At 36.5% G+C, this 22,066-nt stretch overlaps 1 protein-coding gene across 2 annotated transcripts in view; it reads right to left on the bottom strand.

The window, feature by feature from the left end:
- Nucleotides 1-2,050: 2,050 nt before the first annotated feature.
- The window catches only part of GABRA2 (gamma-aminobutyric acid type A receptor subunit alpha2), a 61,566-nt gene continuing 41,550 nt past the window's right edge, over nucleotides 2,051-22,066 (bottom strand). For both annotated transcript variants that reach the window (XM_058025375.1, XM_058025374.1), the window contains exons 7-10: nucleotides 19,286-19,429; nucleotides 18,329-18,481; nucleotides 10,148-10,350; nucleotides 2,051-6,080 (exon numbers count right to left, since the gene is read on the bottom strand). In XM_058025375.1, coding sequence (XP_057881358.1) covers nucleotides 5,772-6,080; nucleotides 10,148-10,350; nucleotides 18,329-18,481; nucleotides 19,286-19,429 — 809 coding nt within the window. In that variant the 3' untranslated portion in view covers nucleotides 2,051-5,771. The remainder of the gene's footprint in view (nucleotides 6,081-10,147; nucleotides 10,351-18,328; nucleotides 18,482-19,285; nucleotides 19,430-22,066) is intronic.

Genomic DNA, 22,066 nt, shown 5'->3' with positions numbered 1-22,066 from the left:
TATTTTCATGGATTAGAGAATGGACAACCCATATCCAAAGGAGAGCCCAGGTATAGTTAGGTGTACTCCTCTTCTGGAAAAGTCCTTACTGACTTCACTGATAGAGATTAATATGATGAGGATGTAGATTAGTTTTATTTTAATTTCAGTGCAAATTTTGCCCTGATCTCCATCAGAGATGTCAAGCCCTCAAAATTTATCCTCTTCCAGTAAGATATAATCATAGACCCCAAAAACATGAGTTAAGAGATTCACTAGAAAGATTTGAATCTAAAAAATTAAGTGGTTTCAAGAAGAGAGAAAGAAAACATTTTATGCAATTAACATATGCCAGGCATTGTAACAAAGTTTTGATCCTTTTACTTCTACTACTAAAGACCTAAAGTCCCTCACTGATTCTCAGATGACTGTAATTAATAATTTGATTTAGAAAATAATTTAAAGTTCTATTGTTTTACGGAATTTGGGTCATCTACACAAAAGAGGTGGAGGTTTCTTTGACTGAAGTGAAAAAAAAAGAGATATTAAAGGGATGTAACCAGAATTTATATGGTGCACTAAGAACATTCTAGCAGGAGGTTCACTGGTGCTGGGATGAGATGGAAGGAATCCTAACACTGTTTTATAAAGAACCATTCATTTTACTCAAGGCTGAAGGGCGATCTGACTTTTACACAAATTTACATAATTATTTTAGCATTTGTGTAAGACAAAAACTTTATATGTGATATGAAATTATACCACATTCGGAGAGTCTATTTAGGTCTGTTTAGATATTTCTACAATTGCCAAAATGTGTTTTTTAAATGAAGTAATTTAACTTACTGGGTTATTTTAAAATGTTTTCTTCCTCTACTTTAAAACTCATTGCATGGGTTTCAAAATTTTAGCATTATGTGTCTGCACATAATCGGGCACAGATGATGATAGCTTCATTTCCACACTGAAATAATCTTTCATGCAAATTTGTTAGGAGTGGTAATGTTCAGCAGCATAGACTTCATCTGGTTTGTGAAGGCCAAGGCAAACCTGTGCATTACTAAGCTTTCAGAAAAGGAATGAGAGGTATGGAGGATTAGTGCCGACTCTCTGTGCTTAAGTGAAAGCCATGCTTTTTAAGAAAACAAAGTGTAGAATTAACAAAATTCTACCTACTTTCTGAAGCTTCTTTTCTCCTCGCACCCAAGATGTTCCAATGAGCAGGAGACACCCAGTATTGCATGGTCTGCTTTCACAAAGCAGTCACTAGAGGCCTCTCGCTTTCCAAGGCACAACTCGTGTCCCTCAAGTTCAGTAGAATTATACAAGTGTTTTCATTTTATGTGCTCTAGAAGTTACTGTCCACAACTCACATGTGGCAGTGAAGGCTCAGAACTGAAGCTGAAACAAAAATACACATTACCTCCCTCAGCGACTTCCTCCTCAGTTATCTCACATTCCAGTGCCATGGTAACAAAGCCATTTGTGTGCTCTCTTTCCTCCTTTCCTCCCCCATACATCCCTACCTCCTCCCTGCTGCTTCTGGTTGATTTCATGCAGACATTTTTTTGGTCTCTTTTGAAAAGTCTCATCACCCTGTATGTTATCTGCAACCACTGGGAAGGGAAGGGAAGGGAAGGGAAGGGAAGGGAAGGGAAGGGAAGGGAAGGGAAGGGAAGGGAAGGGAAGGGAAGGGAAGGGAAGGGAAGGGAAGGGAAGGGAAGGGAAGGGAAGGGAAGGGAAGGGAAGGGAAGGGAAGGGAAGGGAAGGGAAGGGAAGGGAAGGGAAGGGAAGGGAAGGGAAGGGAAGGGAAGGGAAGGGAAGGGAAGGGAAGGGAAGGGAAGGGAAGGGAAGGGAAGGGAAGGGAAGGGAAGGGAAGGGAAGGGAAGGGAAGGGAAGGGAAGGGAAGGGAAGGTGATTCAGTAAGGCTCCTGTTCAGTCTCTAGATGCTCTTTCCTGTGACTATATGGGCAAATTGGCTCCTTAATTTAGAATAATGTTCAGTGGTATGAGTGGTCTGCCAAACTAAAGCTCATATCTCAGAATGCCTACCATAACATTTTTTTAAAGATGCTCAACAATGCAGCAGCTACAAGTTGAATTAGCTCACATATGACAGGTGGAGGTAATTTAATTGGCCACAGCACAATTGAGAATTTTCTACTCTTCTGTCATGAAGTCTCCAGCAGACAACTGGCTGATATACTGTGCTGATCTCTACTTTTCATACTGATTTATAAGTTACTGTTAAATTACCTGACACATGCATCCAGAAATATGTGCCCCAGTACTATAGTGGAAGCCTACTTCCTAAACCTCATTTAGAATTACTGTAACTCCAATCTAACTTTACCAGTGTTTTATCTTTGTTTATTTATTTTATTAATTTATTAAATCACAAAATATGATACACTGACCCAAGAATAATAGAAGTAGGTTAGATTAATATGCCAACCAAAAAATTCACTGTCAGATTCCATGTGCAAGTCCTTGAGAAGTGACTTGCATTTTCTCACTCATGCTCCCCACTTTAAGTATTTAAGATCTGCAAGATTTACTCAAATTATAGGAAACCTCTACATATTTGGCACATAGATTTGTGACATTAGCTTTAAAATCCCAGACACAGATTCTATGGTAAATGAAATGACACAGATTCTTTCTAAAGGAAAGTAAGGCCTAACTGTTGTATTCTGGTATTCCTCGCACAATGCTCCCATTCACTTAAATCTTTACATTTATATTCACTTATCCAGTTGGCAGTCTTACAAATTTGCAACTTATGTGTACTCAGTTGGGCCACTGTAAATGTTTCAGCAATGAAACAGTAAAGCATACTCCATCCCATAGAAGGAGATTGCTTTAATGTTGACCAATTTACTAAATTTTCTGGAGTGTGCCCATTTAAAAGACTTGTGATGCTCACAATAGCTGCATGTATGTATTTTAAATGTTTTGGATTTTTTTTTTTAACTGAGTTTAATTGTATGCCTACTTTGCTATATAAGTGGGCAATAAATGTAACTTTACCATGTGATAAACACCTGGTTTTTCTACTGACTCAAGCAACTGTAGAGAAAAGGGTCAGTGGATGAAAAAATAGTAGTACCTAATGAAAGTGGTAGCAGCAGGGCTGACTAGCATGAGACAGCATTGGGCTTCCTGTGCAAACTGAAGATGGGCTTTTTGCATGCAGCAAACTCCACCTGAGTTACCCAGGTGGTATTTTCCAGAGAAGTCTTGCTGGAGAAGACTTTACCATTAAAAGCCTTTGAGAAGGTCCCATTCTTGGATAAGGGTGCAAGAGCCTTCCTTATCAGGTAATTCAACATGACTGAGCACACTCACATTTGGCATGGAGAGACTTCTGACTATACAGTGTCGTGCATGGAGAAATACTCAACAGTTTCAACACTGTGAAGGGTCTGAGTACCTGGGATGTAGCCAAGGGTGAAACACAACCCTCTGTTTCTCACACCCCAGTCTTGAGAGGTTTGCAGAGTCCCTAGATCTTGCTGAGAAGAACAGAAGGTAAGAACTCTCACTAGGTCACAGGAAGGAGACCGCAGCCACAGAAAACATAATCGAGCTATTCAAGTTCAAGAGCGTTTTAGGAGGGGCCTCCATTAAACTATACAGTCAGAGCCCTTTGCCAAAAACAGAGCTAAAAGTGAAGGGATTTTTCTACAGTCCTAATATTTACAATTATTTGTACATATGTACATATTTATATATTTATTCATACTTGGACAACGGGATGTTCAAGGGAAAATTTTTAATTTACAAATGAAACATTTTAAAAATGTATGCTTATACCATGAAAAAACCCTTTTTTTATTGCTTGCCTTCTAGCCTTTTGTTCATAATCACACTATTGCACACATCTCCATGTTACATGGAAGATCTACATTTACATATAAATATATATGAAAATAAGGATATTTTTCTTTTAATGTTCTGAGTAAAGTGCTCGTTTTTAAGCTACTGTTGATGAGAAAGGTTTAGTCTGACAGTTTAATTAGAGGGAATTCAAGGGATACACACCATGTCCATGCTTCTCCCCTTCTTTTATAACCTACTAAATGTCTTTATTTTACTGATGTCAACTCTGTCTTAACTATTAATTCTATTTATAATATGCATTTGTGACCTTGGCATCTATACTGTCACACAAAGTACAAAACAGAATCACATCAAAAGCAAAGAAAAAGCAAGAAAATAAAACAGCAAAAGAAAGCAGTGTTTCTCTTTGTTGTTTTTAGCACACTTCCATGTCTTAAGATACTCTTTTATTTGATTTTAGAAATATTTGTACAACTTTTTTTAAACTCTGAACATATCTATTTTATGCACTATACTCAAGTTACTGTACAAAACTGCAATAAATGACACTATACGACTACATATGTCTCTACTAGAAGACATCATCATAAAGGTGTTTCTTTTTTAAAGGTCAACTAATAACTGCTAATGTATGTGTGAATCAAAATATTTTTGATTGGCCAAGTATACTAAAATCTAAATACAGTACACAGTTATTATTTATGCTATGATTTACCAGGCCTTTAGGGGCATAAAGAATCTTTGCAAAGGCTCAGAAGAAAAACAATTTTACTGATAGTATTAAATGTTCTTATAAAATTGCCAATGGCAGATCCAATTTTGTTATATTTGTGTATATGAAATACAGTTGATGCCTACTGATGATGCATGACCTTTTATTAAAAAAATAACATTCAAATCTTAGCAAAATCATTTCTAGTATACAAAGTTGTTGTAAAGTTATGTCAGCGAAATGTAAAGTTGCAATTTACAAAAGCAGCAGTAAATTTTATTATATGGACATATTCCTGAACTTAAATCATGGTTCTTGTTTCCCTTGAAAACAGTGCTTCCTGGGACAAATACAGGTAAATATTGTAATGGCAGGATTTAGGAAAACATTAAGCAAAGAAAAAAAATTATACTATATTACTGATAAACTTAAACCTGAAAAATTTCTGCGTGATTCTAGAAACCTGAAAATAATTCAATTAGGAACAAAATCAAAAATAATAATTAAAAAAAATCCAGCTTTGCTGAACCAGACAATCCAGCTTAGTAATATCAAATAAACACTGAAAAAATAAGTATCTCACTAGAAGAAGTTGGTTGATACTGAATTTGATTTACCCTTTTCCCTGAAATCAATTAGATGAATTTATTAACAACTTCAAAGAGGACAGAAGTAAGAAACTTGTGGATTTTGCCATACAGTAGAGTGTTTACTACTTCCTTAATCTAACTTGTATCCAGAATGTTTTGAAGAGCAGAACTGTACGACCTCCGTACTCTGTTATGTACATGGGTACTGCTATTGTATGAAACAATTACACCTTTTTAAAAAAATCACTTTTTTTAAATGACAGTTTCTTTCACTAAAGTAGAATTAGTTACTTTATAGAAAAATATTTTAACTTTAAATTAAAAAAATACTGCTCCTAAATAATTATGTAGGATCACATCTTCATCTCATTGTACGGAGAGAATATAATTCTGTATATTTGAATCCTAGTTTAACAGAAGTCCCCTGGGTTTAACTTTTAAAGAGCTGGCTGTATTTGCCATGGGTGCTATCTGTTTACAGACCCATGAATTAACGCTGTGTCCCTCCTTTGGAGACACACAGACAAGACATTTATATACACACTGTACAGAATGGTTCACAGATTAGCAGTTATTAGTCGGACTGTACATAGCGAACAACCTATCTGATTAGAATGATGCTTGAAGTCCTCAGTGCAAGTCAGCTTTTAGGTTGATGGTGCAAAGCCAAGTAAGACAGGCTCCCTGTTTAAATACGTAGCCCAATACACTAAATTAAAAGTACCAAATAAGACTGGAAACACTATTCTAGACATTCTGTCAATTTTGCTAACACTGTTGAATGTCTTCTTTGCTTCTTGTGGCTTCGCTTCTGGTTTTGCCTTGTTGGGTTCTGCAGTTGTAGCACTCTTGGAGATGGTTGGTAGCACTGAGTCCTTGGTAATATTTGGAGCATAGTTGGCAACAGCCACTGCATAGGCATTGTTTTTCTTAATGACAGATGCTTTTTCTTTTTTCTATTGGAAGACAGCAGGAAGTTAAATATTTCATGTGTATTTGCCAGAATAGACTTAATAAAACATAATTTCAAAAGTAAAAGAAACAAGTGAGCATATTAAAATAAATACCATGCCAATAAATTCAGATATAAAGAAAGACATTTCCAGTCTATCCAAAAAGAAGGTTGAGGTGACGTAAGATTGCTCTTGCACCATCAAACGCCCTACTGAAGTTGTGTGAGGAAGTCTCTGTTACTGTGACTGTAAGCATAACTGGAGAAGCATTGCCCTTTCTGTAGTGGCTTTGCATCTGTCTCCTTACAGCAGAATTGCAAATTCCTTACAATGTTTTCTGTGAAGATTACCCGTCATGGTAGTAAAATTAAAATTAGGCCACCTTTCTCACATAAAACTAGCATGACTATTGTTTGGGCATGTCATAACACACCACTAATAAATCCATGAATTTCAGTTAAGGGTTTATATTTTTGGAGACTCTGGAGAAATGTGTTTACACATATATACATAGACATACATATAGAGAGGTCAGTAAGAGATTGCAATTAAGTGAAAGAAGGAATCCAGACTGATAGTTTTGGAACTGAGCTGAGATTTAGCCCTAAAACTATTTCTGGTTTTCATAAATTATTGGTTAAAAAATGCATAACAATGATGAAAACAGGACTAAGAACATAAAAAAAAACAGCAGAAGATAAGGATAGTGGGATGGAATTAATTTAATGAAGCTCAGAAAAGGGCAATTTAAGTCCTGGAGCTGGGGAGGAATAAGCTATGGACCAGTGCAGGCTGAGGCTAATGGGTTTGAAAGATGCTTTGTAGAAAAAGCCCAGGGGGTCTGGGTGGCCACCAAGTTGAACACAAGCCAGCAGTGAGCCCTCACAGAAACAAAGCCAGCAGCCTCCTGGGCTGCATCACAGAGTGCTGCCAGCCAGCCAAGGGAAGCGATCATTGCCCTTGACTCAGCTCTCGTGAGCCACATCTGGAGTGCTGGATCCAGCTCTGTGCTTCCCAGCTCAAGAGAGACATGGAGATAATGAAACTAGTCTAGTCAAGGACCACAGAGATGATTTAAAGCCTGAAGCATCTGAAATACAAAAGGCCAAGAGAGCTGGGGCTGTTTAGCCTGGAAAAGAGAAGGCCCAGGGGAAGTCTTGTCAATGTATGCAAGTATGTGAGAATAAAGATTAGACTTTCCCCAGTGAAATACAGTGGAAGGACAAGAAGCAATGAGCACAAAATTAAATACAGAATATTCCACTTAAGTATTAAAAAACCTTCCATTTTTACTATGAGCTTGCCCTAGCGCTGGCATAGGTTACCTGGAGAGGTTGTGGAATCTTCATCTTTGAAGATATTAAAAAAAAATCTGGACAATGACCCTGAGCAACCATCCCTAGCTGACCCTGCTTGCACTAGGGGAGATAAATGTAATGATCTCCAGAGGTCAATTCCAACTTCACCAGTTCTGTGTTGTTATGGGACTGTGCATGCTTTCAAAGGGCTAAAGTTCAGCCAGGGGCAGGTCACTGGAGAGTCCATGTGGACACATGGGCACAGGGATGTATAATACAGGCTTGGGGTTTTAGACCAATACATAGGTTCACAGACTAATTCTGCAATAAGACTGTAATGCTGTAAATTAATCCAATGCTTTGCAGTTATCTCAGACTAAGGAATTTCTAATAAGAATTCCTACAAGAAAGAATGGAAGGCAGTTTCTTAGGAAGCAATATATATTATTTACATGTATATAAATATAACATATATCATTTTTATATAAAACAATACAATAATACAATGTAATTTAAAATATATGTATGCAATTTAGAGACAAACAAATAAATATTAGATTTAGTCTGTCTCTTCCACAAAATACAGAATTAAGCAGATGAAAAAATAGCTAACTTCTGGATCATATAAGAAATCATCAGTTGTATTGGTTTGTTTTGATTTTTAATCTGATGGATGTGACACAAGTAAGGGAATTCTTGTGACATTTCTCATATAGGCGCATTTCAGTTTTTTTACTTCCACTGGGAGGCATCTATTCCATTTCCAATTTTTGGTTTTAAATTACATAAAATTTGATATTTATCTGGGCCATCTAAAAATCTTGCTAAGATCTTCATGGTTGGATGTTGTGCCTGTAATATCTTGTCTTAGGAGATGGTGTCACATAAAAAGAGAATCTGGGAACCAGCTGGGAATTCAGCATTGTTCCTTATCGACTGGCATGTGAAAAATAGTTGATCAAATATGTAGCTTTTTCCTGCACTTGCCCGCCTGTGAGGCAAATTCCCTGTCAACAGCACTTAGAGAAGAATTTCCATATAATGTGAACACAGACAACTGTCACTGAGGAAACATATTTCATTTTAATTAGTGGAAAGTACTGCATTTTAATTAGTGAAAAGTAAGCCCGGGGTTAGGTGTACAGATACCTTCAGCTAAAAAGAGCAAATTGCCAACTCAAATTCATCTATATTACCAAATTTAATTCATCTCTAAGTCCTTCCTTTCAGACACAATTAGTGTGTTTTAAAAGGTATCTGTACTATCATTAATGAGACCTGCATAATAAAGCTGAACCATACTTTTGTCTGAGAAACTATGACTATGTTAAAAGCTTATCTTTTTGTTAAGTTAGTTTGAAGAAAGAAGAGAACTGGACACATGGATGGTATATAATCTTAAAATGTATTGTCACTTCTAGGGAAGGAATACTGGCTAGCTTTTAAAGAGCTGCCGCTCCTGAGATCATGAGACAACACTTGTACTTTAAAGGAATAACCAAAGGATGATCAGAGAGTTTATAAGGGCTCCCTACATTATTACAATTACAATATTACTACCATTATTGTAATACTGGCAATAACCAGCACACAGGGCAATGTGCCAGTCTGAAAAGCTTCACTCGAGACACGCTGATAAACTCGCCCTGATTTACTTCTAGCAAGAGGTAACAGATCCTGAAGTCATGGATAACACATGCCCTTCCAGAAGTCACAGGGAATTATGAAGAATGAACATTTCTTCTAATTCTCCTTTACTATTGACTGAACATTTTGCTTCTTTATGAATTGCTTCTTTATGCATGCTTCTTTATGCATTCAAAGTGATGAGAAATCAGTTAATGAAACCTGCTCCACACTTACTAGAATCATTTAGAAAGCAAATAAAATTCTATTCTATTTTAGGAAGGATCACAGAAGCCTGTGTATTTTTCAGAAGAAATCTGTTTTCATTGGTAAAATCAAGGACTACAATAGGAAAAAAGGATAAAATATATTAATTCAGTCAAAATGAGTGAGCTTTAATCATTGTTCTGTGTTATTACAGTTCTAAACTGCAAATACAAAAATCACTAGCTCATTCTGTTTATGAAATGAGAAATTCTATCAGGTCAAAACTTCATTCCATCATGGCTACACCATTATAAGGACCAGAAAATTAAGGCATGACTGTGTTTCTGTGTACTCAAAGCATCAACACATCATAGGTGAAGAATTTTGTACATCTGCTATCTAAAGTGGTTTTAAAATTAATGTCTATTTATCATTAGCAGTAAGTTTCAGAATACTGGAAATGTTCAGAAGTTCTAGATTTTGTTATTCATAGTACTAACATATATGGATATTAATTTGCTTTTCTAAACCTTACATACCATGATTAATTATTAATTATTACCAAATTAATATACATTATATATTTCTGTGGGTTTTTTTTTATTTCCAGCTCAACTGAATTAAAAAATACAAAAAGTGATACACCAATATAATCTAGATTAAATTTTATAAATAACCAGATAAACAGTTCCATCTGAGGAGTCAAAAAACAAGACAGGCAGTTCCCAAAAGATAATGTTCTTGATAACCAAATCTGCATTAGTGAGACCAAATGAGATTAGCATAAGGGCAGAAATATTCCTGTTCAGGACAGAAAATATGTGTACATTCTTTTGATGTAAAGCTTTTTTTTTTTGTTATACAGCAAAATATCATAACAATATATTAGAGCTGGTTTAGGTAATTGACTGGAAATAGAACAATTTCCTTAGGACTTACCTTATCATTCACTACACTTTTTCCATCCCAGGCCCATCCTCGCTTTGTGAAATAATTTACAGTTGCAAATTCAATTAATGCAGAGAATACAAATGCATAGCAAACAGCAATAAACCAATCCATAGCTGTTGCATATGCTACTTTGGGGAGTGAATTTCGAGCACTGATGCTCAGTGTTGTCATTGTCAACACAGTTGTTACTCCTGCAGGGGGACACAAAAATAGAACATCAACAATTTCACTTGGATTTTGAATGTTAGCAAAAAAAAATATCATGGTATTCTTTTGAAACACAATGATTATTTTCTTCTAAGTTGCTGACAAACATTGCTAGAATTGTATTAAATGTTGTATCTGGATTTTCCTTTGAAGATCAGTCAGTTCAATTTCCTGTCTAAACTTTCCTTTTTAGATGAGCTGATGATTTTACTTACAGAAAATAATTTTTCTTAACTTGTCAGGGCAGGATACCTTATTGTAACTAACAAAATTAATAATTTCTTCACAGATTCATAATATTTAGCAACATTAGAGCAATAATGATTAATAGGTTAATGTTTGGTAGCTGGCTTCTCTGCAATGGCTGCAGGTTTGGCACCCATATTTACTGAAATTACCAAACAAATACACTTTTTTAATGAGAATTTTTTTTCTTTACAGTTGCTGTCTTACTAACTATTCAGTGACATACTCAAAGACATAAACAGTGTAAGTTCTCATTCAGCTAACATGGATTTTATTCTAGAACAGCACTGATTTGAAGTGACAGATTATTGTAACTGTATTATGTGTCAGAAAACAGGAGCTGGTGATACAGGAAGGCTGTGCATTCACTGTGCAGTTACTAAAAGAACTTTGCAGTACTTTTTTACATAATAAGGATCCAGTTTAAAAAAAAAAAAAAAAGTCCCTCCCAAAAGAATCAGGAAGAAGATACATGGAAGGAAAGGAAGAGAAGAACTTCTGTCTGAGTCAGATTTAGCAAGCAGAAATCTATAGCCATAAATACAGTCTCCATTCCTTAAGTAAATCAGTTCTCCCACCTCAGGCTGAATCACACGTAGACAAACCAAACTATTCCCTTTGTGGCACACCATTAAGCATGTCTGCAGAATTAAAGGCAACACAAAGTGATGTACTCAGCACAGATCAGCAAACCTACACTCCACTATGATAGCAAAGGAGATGCCATGGCAGAAATATCAGTAACAGCACATCACAGCTTCAACAAATACACACTCATAAAACTGGTGTAGGAGGCTTCCCAAGAGAAAGTAAAGTGACTCTCCCTAAGCCAGATCTTCTGCTGTCAGCAATCTGTCACCTGGGTTCTGGAGGATCAACAGAGCTCTGATTCTCCTTCTGCTACAAGAGAAGAAGCAATTTTAACCACTGTGTGAAAGAGAAGAGAGGCAGCAATTGCATCTACTGAGACCTCCTCAGACTCCACAATTTTCATCCCTCCAGTAAAGATTCTCCATCTCTGAAGGTGCCACAAAGGGTGGCAGAGCAAAGCTAAGTGGACTTGGCCTCAGTGCCTTCAAAGGTCTGTGCAGCAGGGAAAACAACACACAGAAGCATCCTGCTGAGTCACACAGGAGACTCCTTAGCAAACATAAATCTCTAATTGCTGATTTTCAGCCTCCATAAATTAAAGAAGTGGATGGCCTGGAATCAGCCATGACACTGTTGGCATCTACTAGGCTATACAATGAAAAGGAAGCAGCTATCACACGGAACAGTACGAAAATCTGTAGACAAAATATATTTTGTAAAGAACTTAGTCTCTCCTAATGCTTACAGAACATATGGCTTAATTAATTTCAGCACCTCAGGGAAAAGACAGCCTATCTTACATCTAAAATTATCACATGTAAATTTTAACACTGGTCCTGAGCTGCAGATAAACCATTATAATTATACAGAGATTCAGTAAAGTGAGTGTTTCTCAGATATAAGGTGACCTTATCCACATGTAAATATATACAGTTGCTAAGGTATTACTCAGTTTAAATCCCACTTTATAGAGTAAATTAATCTTCTGGAAACCACGTTGACTTCTTCAGAAATCTGATTTAAGATTTACTGCTGACCTTTCCTAGTCCCAGTTAAAACATTGTGAATTTATATCTTGTTACCACATGCTACCACTTGACAATTTCTCTAAAAAGTTCAGCAAGTTACACCACTTTGTGACCCAAATGCTAATCAAGCAGCACACTGTCAGACCATTGCCAACATACTTTCATTTATTCCTTCACTCTATAAATTCAGTGATGATCAAGCTACCACAGTCATTTAACCTGAATTGAATGGGAAAAAATTGGACAGAAAATTTCATCTTAATATCTGTCAGTTTAGGATTCTCTAGTCCTTTTAGATTGCTATTATTCTTCAGAGAAAAGACAGATGATTTTGCACATTATAGTTAATTTGAAAAATCAGTTTTATCAAGTCTTCTTTATGAAAAAGGACTGAATGGAAATAACCTGCCTCCTTGCCACGGCTAAACCTGAGAGGACTGAAAAGTTATTAATGTGAAAGAACATGGTCAACTTGAACAAACAAAACTCATTTATTTCCTAAAGGTTTAACTTAAAACCTCACAAAATCCATACACTGATCAGAACAAAACTGTTCATCATTGCTCATCTAATTCATAACACTAGTGAACTAAAATTGGTATAAAATTACCAAGGGGATTGTAGCCCCTACAATGAAGTGGTCAAAAAACATTTAAAGGGCTATGTAAAGACTGCATGATATCACTATGATGCAGAAAAATCAGTTTACATACAAGGTAAGAACTCTCTTCTATAGCCCAGCACCCAGCAGATGTGGCAAGTGAATTGATGCCAGAAGAAACAGTCACGTATTATTTTGTAAGGACCATGAGCAGTCATCAGTTTGTCTTTGAAAAAGGTTGAAAAAAATAAACCATCCAACCACCTTTTTTCTCCAAAGAAGACCAAGCATTTTTACTTAACAGTAAACATCCTTACAAGGTTTGTTCTCAGCAGTGCATGCCTACAAAGCTAAATATCTTCTGTCACTACAGGTTTATCCATTACAGCCAAGACTGGAGTTATTTGATTGCCAGGATTTTTTTTTTTTTTTTAATGGTGCTGCTTTTGAAACAGCATTTGCTTACTGGAGAGAGAAAATCCATCTCCAGAGCTGCAAATTCAACACTTTTCACTGGCACTAAACTTATATCTCTGGAAAGTAGCAGCTCTGTTTTGCTTATAACAGTGGAAGAGGTAATCTGAAAAGCTAGAAATGTCTAACTAGAAACAGAGAGTGGAAATTGGAGGAGTTAACACATATATAATAAAGTTAAAATCTGTCAAGATAACTACTTTATGCCCACATTTATTAGTTACACATAATGGTTGAAGAACATATCACAAAAGGATTGATCAATCACTTTTTTTTTTAAATTTAGGAAATTAATTTCCTTATTCTATTTTTTAACAGCAATTGCAAATGTGTTTTGGTAATTAGATATCCAACCTGGTCCAAAACCCAAAGAGATTCATAAATACAAATAACAGCAGAAAGGAAAGATTGTTGGCCATTTCAGAGATACAGATTACCACTTCATTTTGTCACTCCAAGACCAAATAGAAGTGTAAACAAAAGTTTAAAAATTCTGTATCTAGCATGATATTAAAGCATTGCACCATAACATTTCAGTACACAGGATGCTGTTTGCTTTTATTTACTCAATGCATATGTGTTAGGAGGGAATGCAATACAAAAGGAGTGTACTTTTTTGCTCAAACACCAGCAGGTAAATCTGAACAACCATTGAGAGAATGATTACAGAAAATAGCTCATCACTCTGTCTACCCTTTTCACTAAAATAACAACACCGACCAGACTTTTTAAATAGCTTGGGAGACAAGAACTATAACAAAATCTATTTCCAGAAAAGCTGAATTCAATCATTTGGGTAAGCTATGTATCCATATGGTGAAGTTGGTACCATGCTGCTTCACTGGATCAATACTGAGCAATGGAACACAATTTCCCATTGAGCAACAGACAAGTTTATTCCCAAAGCCAAATGGCAAATGCTATTTACCCCAACTCCAGGAAAAGCTGCATGCAATTATGCCACCCCTGGAATATGAACTAGTGACTTCACACACAACTAAGTTGAGGAGACATATTGGTTTGTTTGTAACAAGCTCAGTCTCTTACTCAGGGCTAGTTTTCCACTACCCACTGCCTATCACTATGTAATTATATCTACATTAAGCAGAAATTCCCAATTAAAAAATTATAAACAGAAATGTGTGAGTGGTGAGATATCTCTAAAGGCACAAAAGATAATCTGCAGCATGTGGAAGGAGAGAAGAATAAAGACACTTGAGATTTTTTTTCAATGAAATGGGAAAATGTACTTTGTATTTATAGAATTGCTCAAAATGACAAGTCCTTATTATTCAATTCCCATGTAAAAATAACCAGAGAACAAATCTTCAAAGTTCTCCAAGAACTTTTCTTGGGTTCCTCTTTCTGTAGTGTCACAATTAAAAAGTTGCTTTGGGTTGGCACGGCAAGGTTTTGGTAGCGGGGCCTGCAGTGGTGGCTTCTGTGAGAAGCTGCCAGGAGCTTCCCCCACGCCTGAGAGATCCAAAGCCAGCCAGCTCCAAGAGGGACCCACAACTGCTGGCCAAGGCCAAGCCCAAGGGCAACACTGCCAGTGCCTCCAGGATGACATATTTAAGATGGAGAAAAAATTATATTGAGCAGACACAACTGCAGGCAGAGAAGACAAGTGAGAATATGTGACAGAAACACCTCTGCAGACACCCAGGTCTGCAGTGGAGAGGGAGAGGGAGGAGGTGCTCTGGCACCAGAGATGAGATCCCCCTTTAGCCCGTGGTAAAAGCCATGGGGAAGCAGCTGTGCCCCTGCAGCCCACAGAGAGGTCCACGGGGGAGCAGAGATCGACCTCCAGCCCATGGAGGGCCCCCCAAAAGAACAGCTGAATGCCTGGAGGAGCCTGTGACACCACGGAAATGTGTGCTGGAGCAGGCTTCCAGCAGGACCTGTGGCTCCATGCTGGAGTACTCTGCTCCTGAAGGACTGCACCCCGTGGAAAGAACCCACATCAAGAACAAGTTAAAACAGACACAGGAACTCAGAGCAACAATAAAATTATCACAGTGAACTGACAAAAGAACATAGCTATGTGAATTTAAATATAATAAACAATAAGACTAATTTTTGTTCTTTCCTGCTTCAGTTAACAAAGATTATATACCTAACTACATTTATTTTATCATTCTCATTGATACTCCATGTGAGTTAAAGGATAGATAACTGTAGAACTAAGGAAACTAATTTCTGATTTGTCACCTGCATCTAATGCTGCTATTCAAACACATGTGATGCTTCTAAGTGCTATGACCCATTTAAACAAAGCAAGAATCCAATAAGCTGCACAAGATTAGTTTTGCTAATATTGTTGACACTAAATGCATGACGATAAACACATTAGTAAAAGAAACAGATTGTAATCTTGCACTAAATGAAGGCATTATGAACCAGTTCTATTTTCTTTCATTAGGAATGCAATCAGATTTATCTGCTAGAGAAAACACATTCAAGACTTATTTAATCAACGATGACGAAACTTTCTTCTTCCAATAATTTAAAGCAAAGTTGAAGCAATATAGTAATATTAAACAGATGCCATAAAGAAAGGGGATTAAAGAGCTCAACTATAAAATAAGCCTCATTATACCAACCCCTAATGTTGGCCTAGAACTTGAAACCACATTGAAGAAAGAGAATAAAAAGGGAAAAGAAAAGTAACTTCTTTCACCCATGAAATAATACATGCTATGTGGTGCTTTGAATAACTTGAAGCTATGTTTCATTGAAAGGAACAGTATTCCTGTAGTAGGTCCTTAGCTGGCAAGAAGACCATTGAAATGAATTTCTCATTGATTTTCAAAAACACTTGGTCAGACTCATAACTTCTGTTTAATTGTATTTTAAAATTTATATATTTGATATAAAATGCAAAAATGGGTATCTAACAAGTGACTACTCCATATAAAAACTGAAAATTAAGTATGATCAATAAAATGTAAAGGAATACCCCCTAAACTTTTTATATTCTCTGCTGAATGTAGCTCATTTCATTAATGTGACTGCAGTATGAGCTTCTCTTGTCACTGGATGGAGCCTACTCCAAAGTACCACCCAGATGAAACCTTGAGTGTACCAGCCCAGCTCCAACTGACAAGAATATTTCCGTACGCTCAAAAACCACTAAAGAGCTACAGAGGAACTTTGTTATGAAACTCTGACGAGCTGCACATTTTTGTAACACATTCAGGCAAGACACCAGGGGGTATCAGAAATCCCAGTGATAACTGCTGCCAGTAGGAATGGAGAAAGCCTGGGAGATCCACTTGGGGCTGTGCATTTAGGGAGCCCATTGGCAGCTTCTGCTGTCAATCTCATCTAGAGTGCCAAAGAATGTTATGAAATAGCTCCTTGGGGAAAATCCAACCCAACCCAATGAAAAAGGCTATGCCTGAGGAGCAAATGCTGCATGCTAGGGCTGAGGTTTCTCCAAAAGGCAGAGCCTGGATGTGTCTTGTTTCCCTGGGTTAAGGGTGCCTGGAGGGGACAGAGCCCTTACTGGCATACAGGGTGCATGTCTGTGTGGCAGGAATAAAATACTAGCATAAAACTGCCATGTCTGCAATAAACTCATTGTTTTTAGTAAAGAGACTTCAGGTTCGGTGTCGCTGAGTGGTGTGATTCTGTTCTTGTGGCCCTCCAATTCACTTCCCTCAAGACTGAATCAGCCCTGAAGCAGGACACTTCATTATCCATTTTACACTAAACCCCAGGAGAGCAAAGCAGCAGCCTGCCATGGAGATACTACTTATTTCTTAAAAAAAATTATAAATTAAACAGAAAATAAATCAATAATATAGAACAGGTGTGCAGGAAGGTACACATTTCAGGAAAATTATCCCAGGGTCTTGTTATGCATGGAGTGCCTTGTTAACAGTGACACAGTAACAGAAAGTGCATTTTAGGAAGAGCAGATGTGAGACTTTTTTTGGAGAGACCAGTGACACTGTCCTATATGTATTGGAGTGGATACAGAAAAGGGCAAAGACAGAGATATAGAAGGATTTGACAGTGTACTTGTGGGGCTGGAAAACAGGAGTGTACATTTTCATAATCAAAATAGATAAATTCACAGAAGATTTTGAAGAAAGACAAAGAATCTGCCTGATAGCTGCCAGGAAAACCATGGTAGAATTCTGGTCCCACTGAAACCACTGAACCACTTCATCTGACTTCTGTAAGGCTCATATTCAAACCTGCAATTTTCACAGTGCTTTGTGTGGCATGTTTTCTACCAGGAGAGACAATAAATGCTTTGTTGTGCATCATATTTAATATGCATTTGAGTTTGGCCTATTTTTTGAAGAGTACACGGTGCTTACTGATGACTAAGCATACCATTTTATGCAGCATTTTTGATGGGTGATTTCACACAGAAAATAATTTTATTTTGCTAATCTCTTTTTCTTTAAAAGCAAACAAACTAAATGAACTTTGCTTTGCAAATAGGAAAGACGTTACTTTGAGAAACACCATCTTATTGCTCTGCTGAACCGGCCTCACAGTAATCTCCAATTTGAATTAGTAAAAAAGTGTTGCCCAAACCCCCGGAATAGGGTTTCTTTAAAAGAACTTCAGCTTGAAATTTTAACACAAATAATTCAACAAATTCAAATTTAATTTGCCTAATTTAAAAATAAATTTAGAAATTTGCTTATTTACCAAGTACCAGAATACTTGGATAATACCAAGGTAAGGAGGATATTTCAGAAAATAATGTAAGTTTACTAAATTTACTTTTTAAATACAAACATTAATATCTTTTTCTATTCTGTGATTTTTTTTTCCTCTTAAGACTCAAGGATATGAGGACAGTTTGCTTGTACGTACTAATTTCCAAGACCTTTGGGATTCTCGGGAGATGTGTAAGTTGCAGTTGAAAGCTGTTTGGACTAGAAATCATATCACATTCTACAAACACTTTAACTGTAATGAAAAAGCCCTTTGATTCAGAAGTACTTTCTAGCATCTTCAGCTACTGGAAACAGAGCTACTGCTACTCAGTATACTCACCAAAGACTGTCCTGGCAGGTACAGATTCTCTGTTCAGCCAGAATGACACTTGAGACAGAATGACAGTCATGATACAGGGGAGGTAAGTCTGAATGACAAAATAACCAATTTTTCTCTTCAAGTGAAAATGAGCCGTCATTACTGTATATTCACCTACGTGCCACAAACAAACAAAAAACAAACAAAAAACAAAAGGTTATCATCTTAAGAAAATCCATTTCCTTGCTCCTAGAACATTTGCTATATTTATGTGAAACAAATGTCCTGCACCAAAGGTATTTTGTAATAGAAAGCATCCTGTAGAATATAAGAAAGATTTTGAGTACAGCTATTTCTTATTCCCACTGTGTTCCATGAAAGATGAGTGTCAAGGAACTTCCAGGAACTTTTGTATGCACTGACAAGTACCTCAGCCTTGAAGTGTTATGCTTATAAGCAACTCTCTGCATTCACACAACAGCTCTCTGGGAGTTTAATCACGCTTAGAAAGAAGTCATGGAGGCCCTGGCCTGGCACATGCAGGAAAACAGTCTAGAGTCTAGTAGAATAGTCCAGTGTTTCATGTCAAAACCATGATGGAAGGGAAACATGGTTAAAACCTGTCTGCTTTGCCAAAATCTATGAAATGAATCCATGAAAAAATGAAATCCATGAAATTTAACAAATATCTCAACCCTGGTTTACAAATGTTAGGATTAAACATGAAGCTCCAGAGCTCCAGAGATCTAGCATTTTTACAAACAGTTACTGAGGGCAATTTCACCTCTGCTATCACCAGCTAATTACAATTTGAAAGAATCAGTGAAGTGCTGTTTTGTGTTACTTGCACAGTACATGCCTAATAGATCCCATTTAGCAACATTCTTTTTCAGAAGCCTGTAACACCACGTGGAATATAGTTTTCACAGCCTGTAACTGCTTTTTTTTCCAAAATATTTCAAAATTTCTTTTACTAACCTGTACTTGACTTAACTGTCTCTTTTCCAATTGTTTGGCCTAAAAGATCATACTGATTCAGTCTTGAGCCATCTGGTGCCACTTGCACTGAATCTGAAGCATTGTAAGTCCAAATGTATGTCACTTCTGAAGTTGTGTATGCATCTGTGGGAAACAAAGTGAAATATTTCATCAACAATTTAAATTAAACAGCGTCCATCAAAACTCACAGAATTACAAGAGCTCCTTATTTTTCAAATAAAACTCGCCCCAAAGAATTTAAAATTGCGTGGTAAAAATATCTTTTGTCGTTTAAAATAGCTTTACTATAAAGTAAGTGCCTATTGTAGCACAGGAACAGGGCATTCACTTGTGATCTTATTAAACACAATTTCTTTCTATTAAACTACAAACAACATTTCTTCTTCACTGTTAAAAGACTTGTCAGAGATTAGATATTATATTTATCCTATAATTTGTGATAACACAGATTAAAAGAAGAACAATTTGCAAGATTTAGGACACACAAAATTTTTAAAAATTCATTCCTGTATAGTTCTGATGTTCCATTGACTCCATGCTCAACTTCGGGGATGTATCACAAGAATTTTATTATTAGCTGAAATCCAGACAAATATGGCAAGCCAGCAGTGAAAACACCCTGGTACCTTGTTCTGCCAACCCTCTTAAATATCACCAGTGTCCATTATTTTGGGGCACACGCCAACATTAAACAGGCTGCTCTCTCAGTACATTCATGATCAAACATACATTTAGCCTGGTCTCTTCTCAAAATAAACTGGTATGAAAGCAAATCAACACTGTATTTTAAACAGCACTAATGCCTCTCCAGTAAGTAAGGAAAAAAAAAAAGAGTATGTCCTGAAAGTTTTTACAGTCTAATATGCTATTAACAAATGGAATATGAAAGAAAAAGGGTAAACCACTTTGAAAAATGAAAACCCAAGAAGTTGGGTGTTCCTTTTGATTGACTGACACAAGTACATTTTAAATCTTACACCATAATTGCAGTGCAATTAAAAAGTAAAGCATTGTTACTGTTGGTCTACAAACATTTTCACTTGAGAAATCTCTATAGGCTCAGAAAGTAGCTTTTTCATGCAACTAGCCATAAATTGCATGACTAACAAAATCTAGCAGGTGGGTAGCAAGTAGAGATTTTTAGCACTTCCCATGTATCCTTCCAGCTTTACACAAAAATATCTCTGCTTTAATGCAAACCAGCAGTATGCCAAATTGCTAATTTCTCTCCATTCTCTTCACTTTCAGCTAGACTTTTTGAAAAGAATAAAGAAAAGCAATCTATTAAGCTACAGCCTCTCCATACATTCAATGTGGCTTTTCTCTTATGTTTAAAGAGAGACATTCATACACGCTGATGATCCTCCTAGCAACGTAAGATTAGCAGCATATGAAGAGCTGTGACAAATATATACTACTGGCAAACTTGCCTTAGTTAAACCAAAATCCTCAGGATTCCTGCTTATTTTCACCACTATTCATCATTCAGTTTCTATCCCAGAATAAAAGCTGAAAAATGGACAGTTTTCTAGAATTGAGTCCTAGGTAAAGAAATAAAATGTGTGTGAAGCCATTCAAAATGAACAGAAGTAAGTGCCACCTGAGAATGTGCCAACAGGCACGGGTGACTTTGAGGGAAATGAAACACACTTTTCAAAATCACATTGCTCACATTTAGAATTCCTCTGATTATTAGAAAATCATAGGCAGAGAAAAAAAGAGCAAGCTGGTAAGAAAAACAAACAATCAGGACCAAAAAGAAGACAAAAAAAGGAGTGATTCACACAGAGTCTAATACACCTAGTAATAAGGATTTCCAATGTAAAATTGCTCCAAAAGAAAGTAGTTTTTTGGCCTGAGTATCAGTTATATTATTACACGAGTTTTCAAATTGCTTTGAGGCTACATAGGAGTCTTTTTTTCCCTGCAACACCTTATAAATCCAACATGCCTTGCTGGTACATATATGTCAATATTATTAGTCAGTAGCTGATTTTGGCTCACATCTCTGGTTTTAGTTACTTAGGCTGCATTATGTACTACAAATTTAATATTGAGGGGGCAAGGGAAGGCTCTATGATGTCAATAGCATTCATTCTAATGATCTTTTATCTCCACAGCTAAGATTTCCTATAAATGTGGAAACATCATCAGAAGCACAGGCTTTGTTTAATTTGCTATAAACTCCAAGGAAAAGGGATATTGGAGCATGATGGAGACAGTGTGCTTGTCATAGCACAGTGTTATGACAAGCATCTTGTGGTTAATGAGGTCCTTAGTGGCAGCATATCCCCTGGTTTGTATTCTGTGGTTGCTACAATTATTGTAAAGTCAGCCAGAATTTATAGGGCTTTAACTTGTTTCCTCAAAAAACCCCAATTTCCTTTCCCAGGCCCAGCAGAGAATGTAGGCTGCAGCCAAAGGAAAAAAAAAAATAAAGCTTTTAGTGTAAAACATCCAAAATATATATAATGAAGAAGAAGAAGAATGGCTGTAATCTAAGAAAGTGAAATAATGCTGCTGTTAAAAATAATACCAGTTAGGTCAAATGCCACCTGTTTGCAACATGGAAATGCAATAAGAATGAAATTTTTTATCACATGAAGCCATTCATTATTACTTTCACTGAATAACAACATTAAAAATATCATTAACAATAAAGAGAAACTAAGTTTTGGTGATAAATTTAAAAAACCCACTCACTGAATTCCTCTATCTGCTCTTTGTTAATGCTACACAGGCTACGTGCATCCAGTTCTG

This window comes from Melospiza georgiana, chromosome 5 (genome assembly GCF_028018845.1).
Source record: "Melospiza georgiana isolate bMelGeo1 chromosome 5, bMelGeo1.pri, whole genome shotgun sequence".
Lineage (NCBI taxonomy): Eukaryota > Metazoa > Chordata > Aves > Passeriformes > Passerellidae > Melospiza > Melospiza georgiana.
The sequence above is the reverse complement of the archived record's forward strand: the minus strand, read 5'-3'. Positions and strand labels throughout refer to the sequence as shown.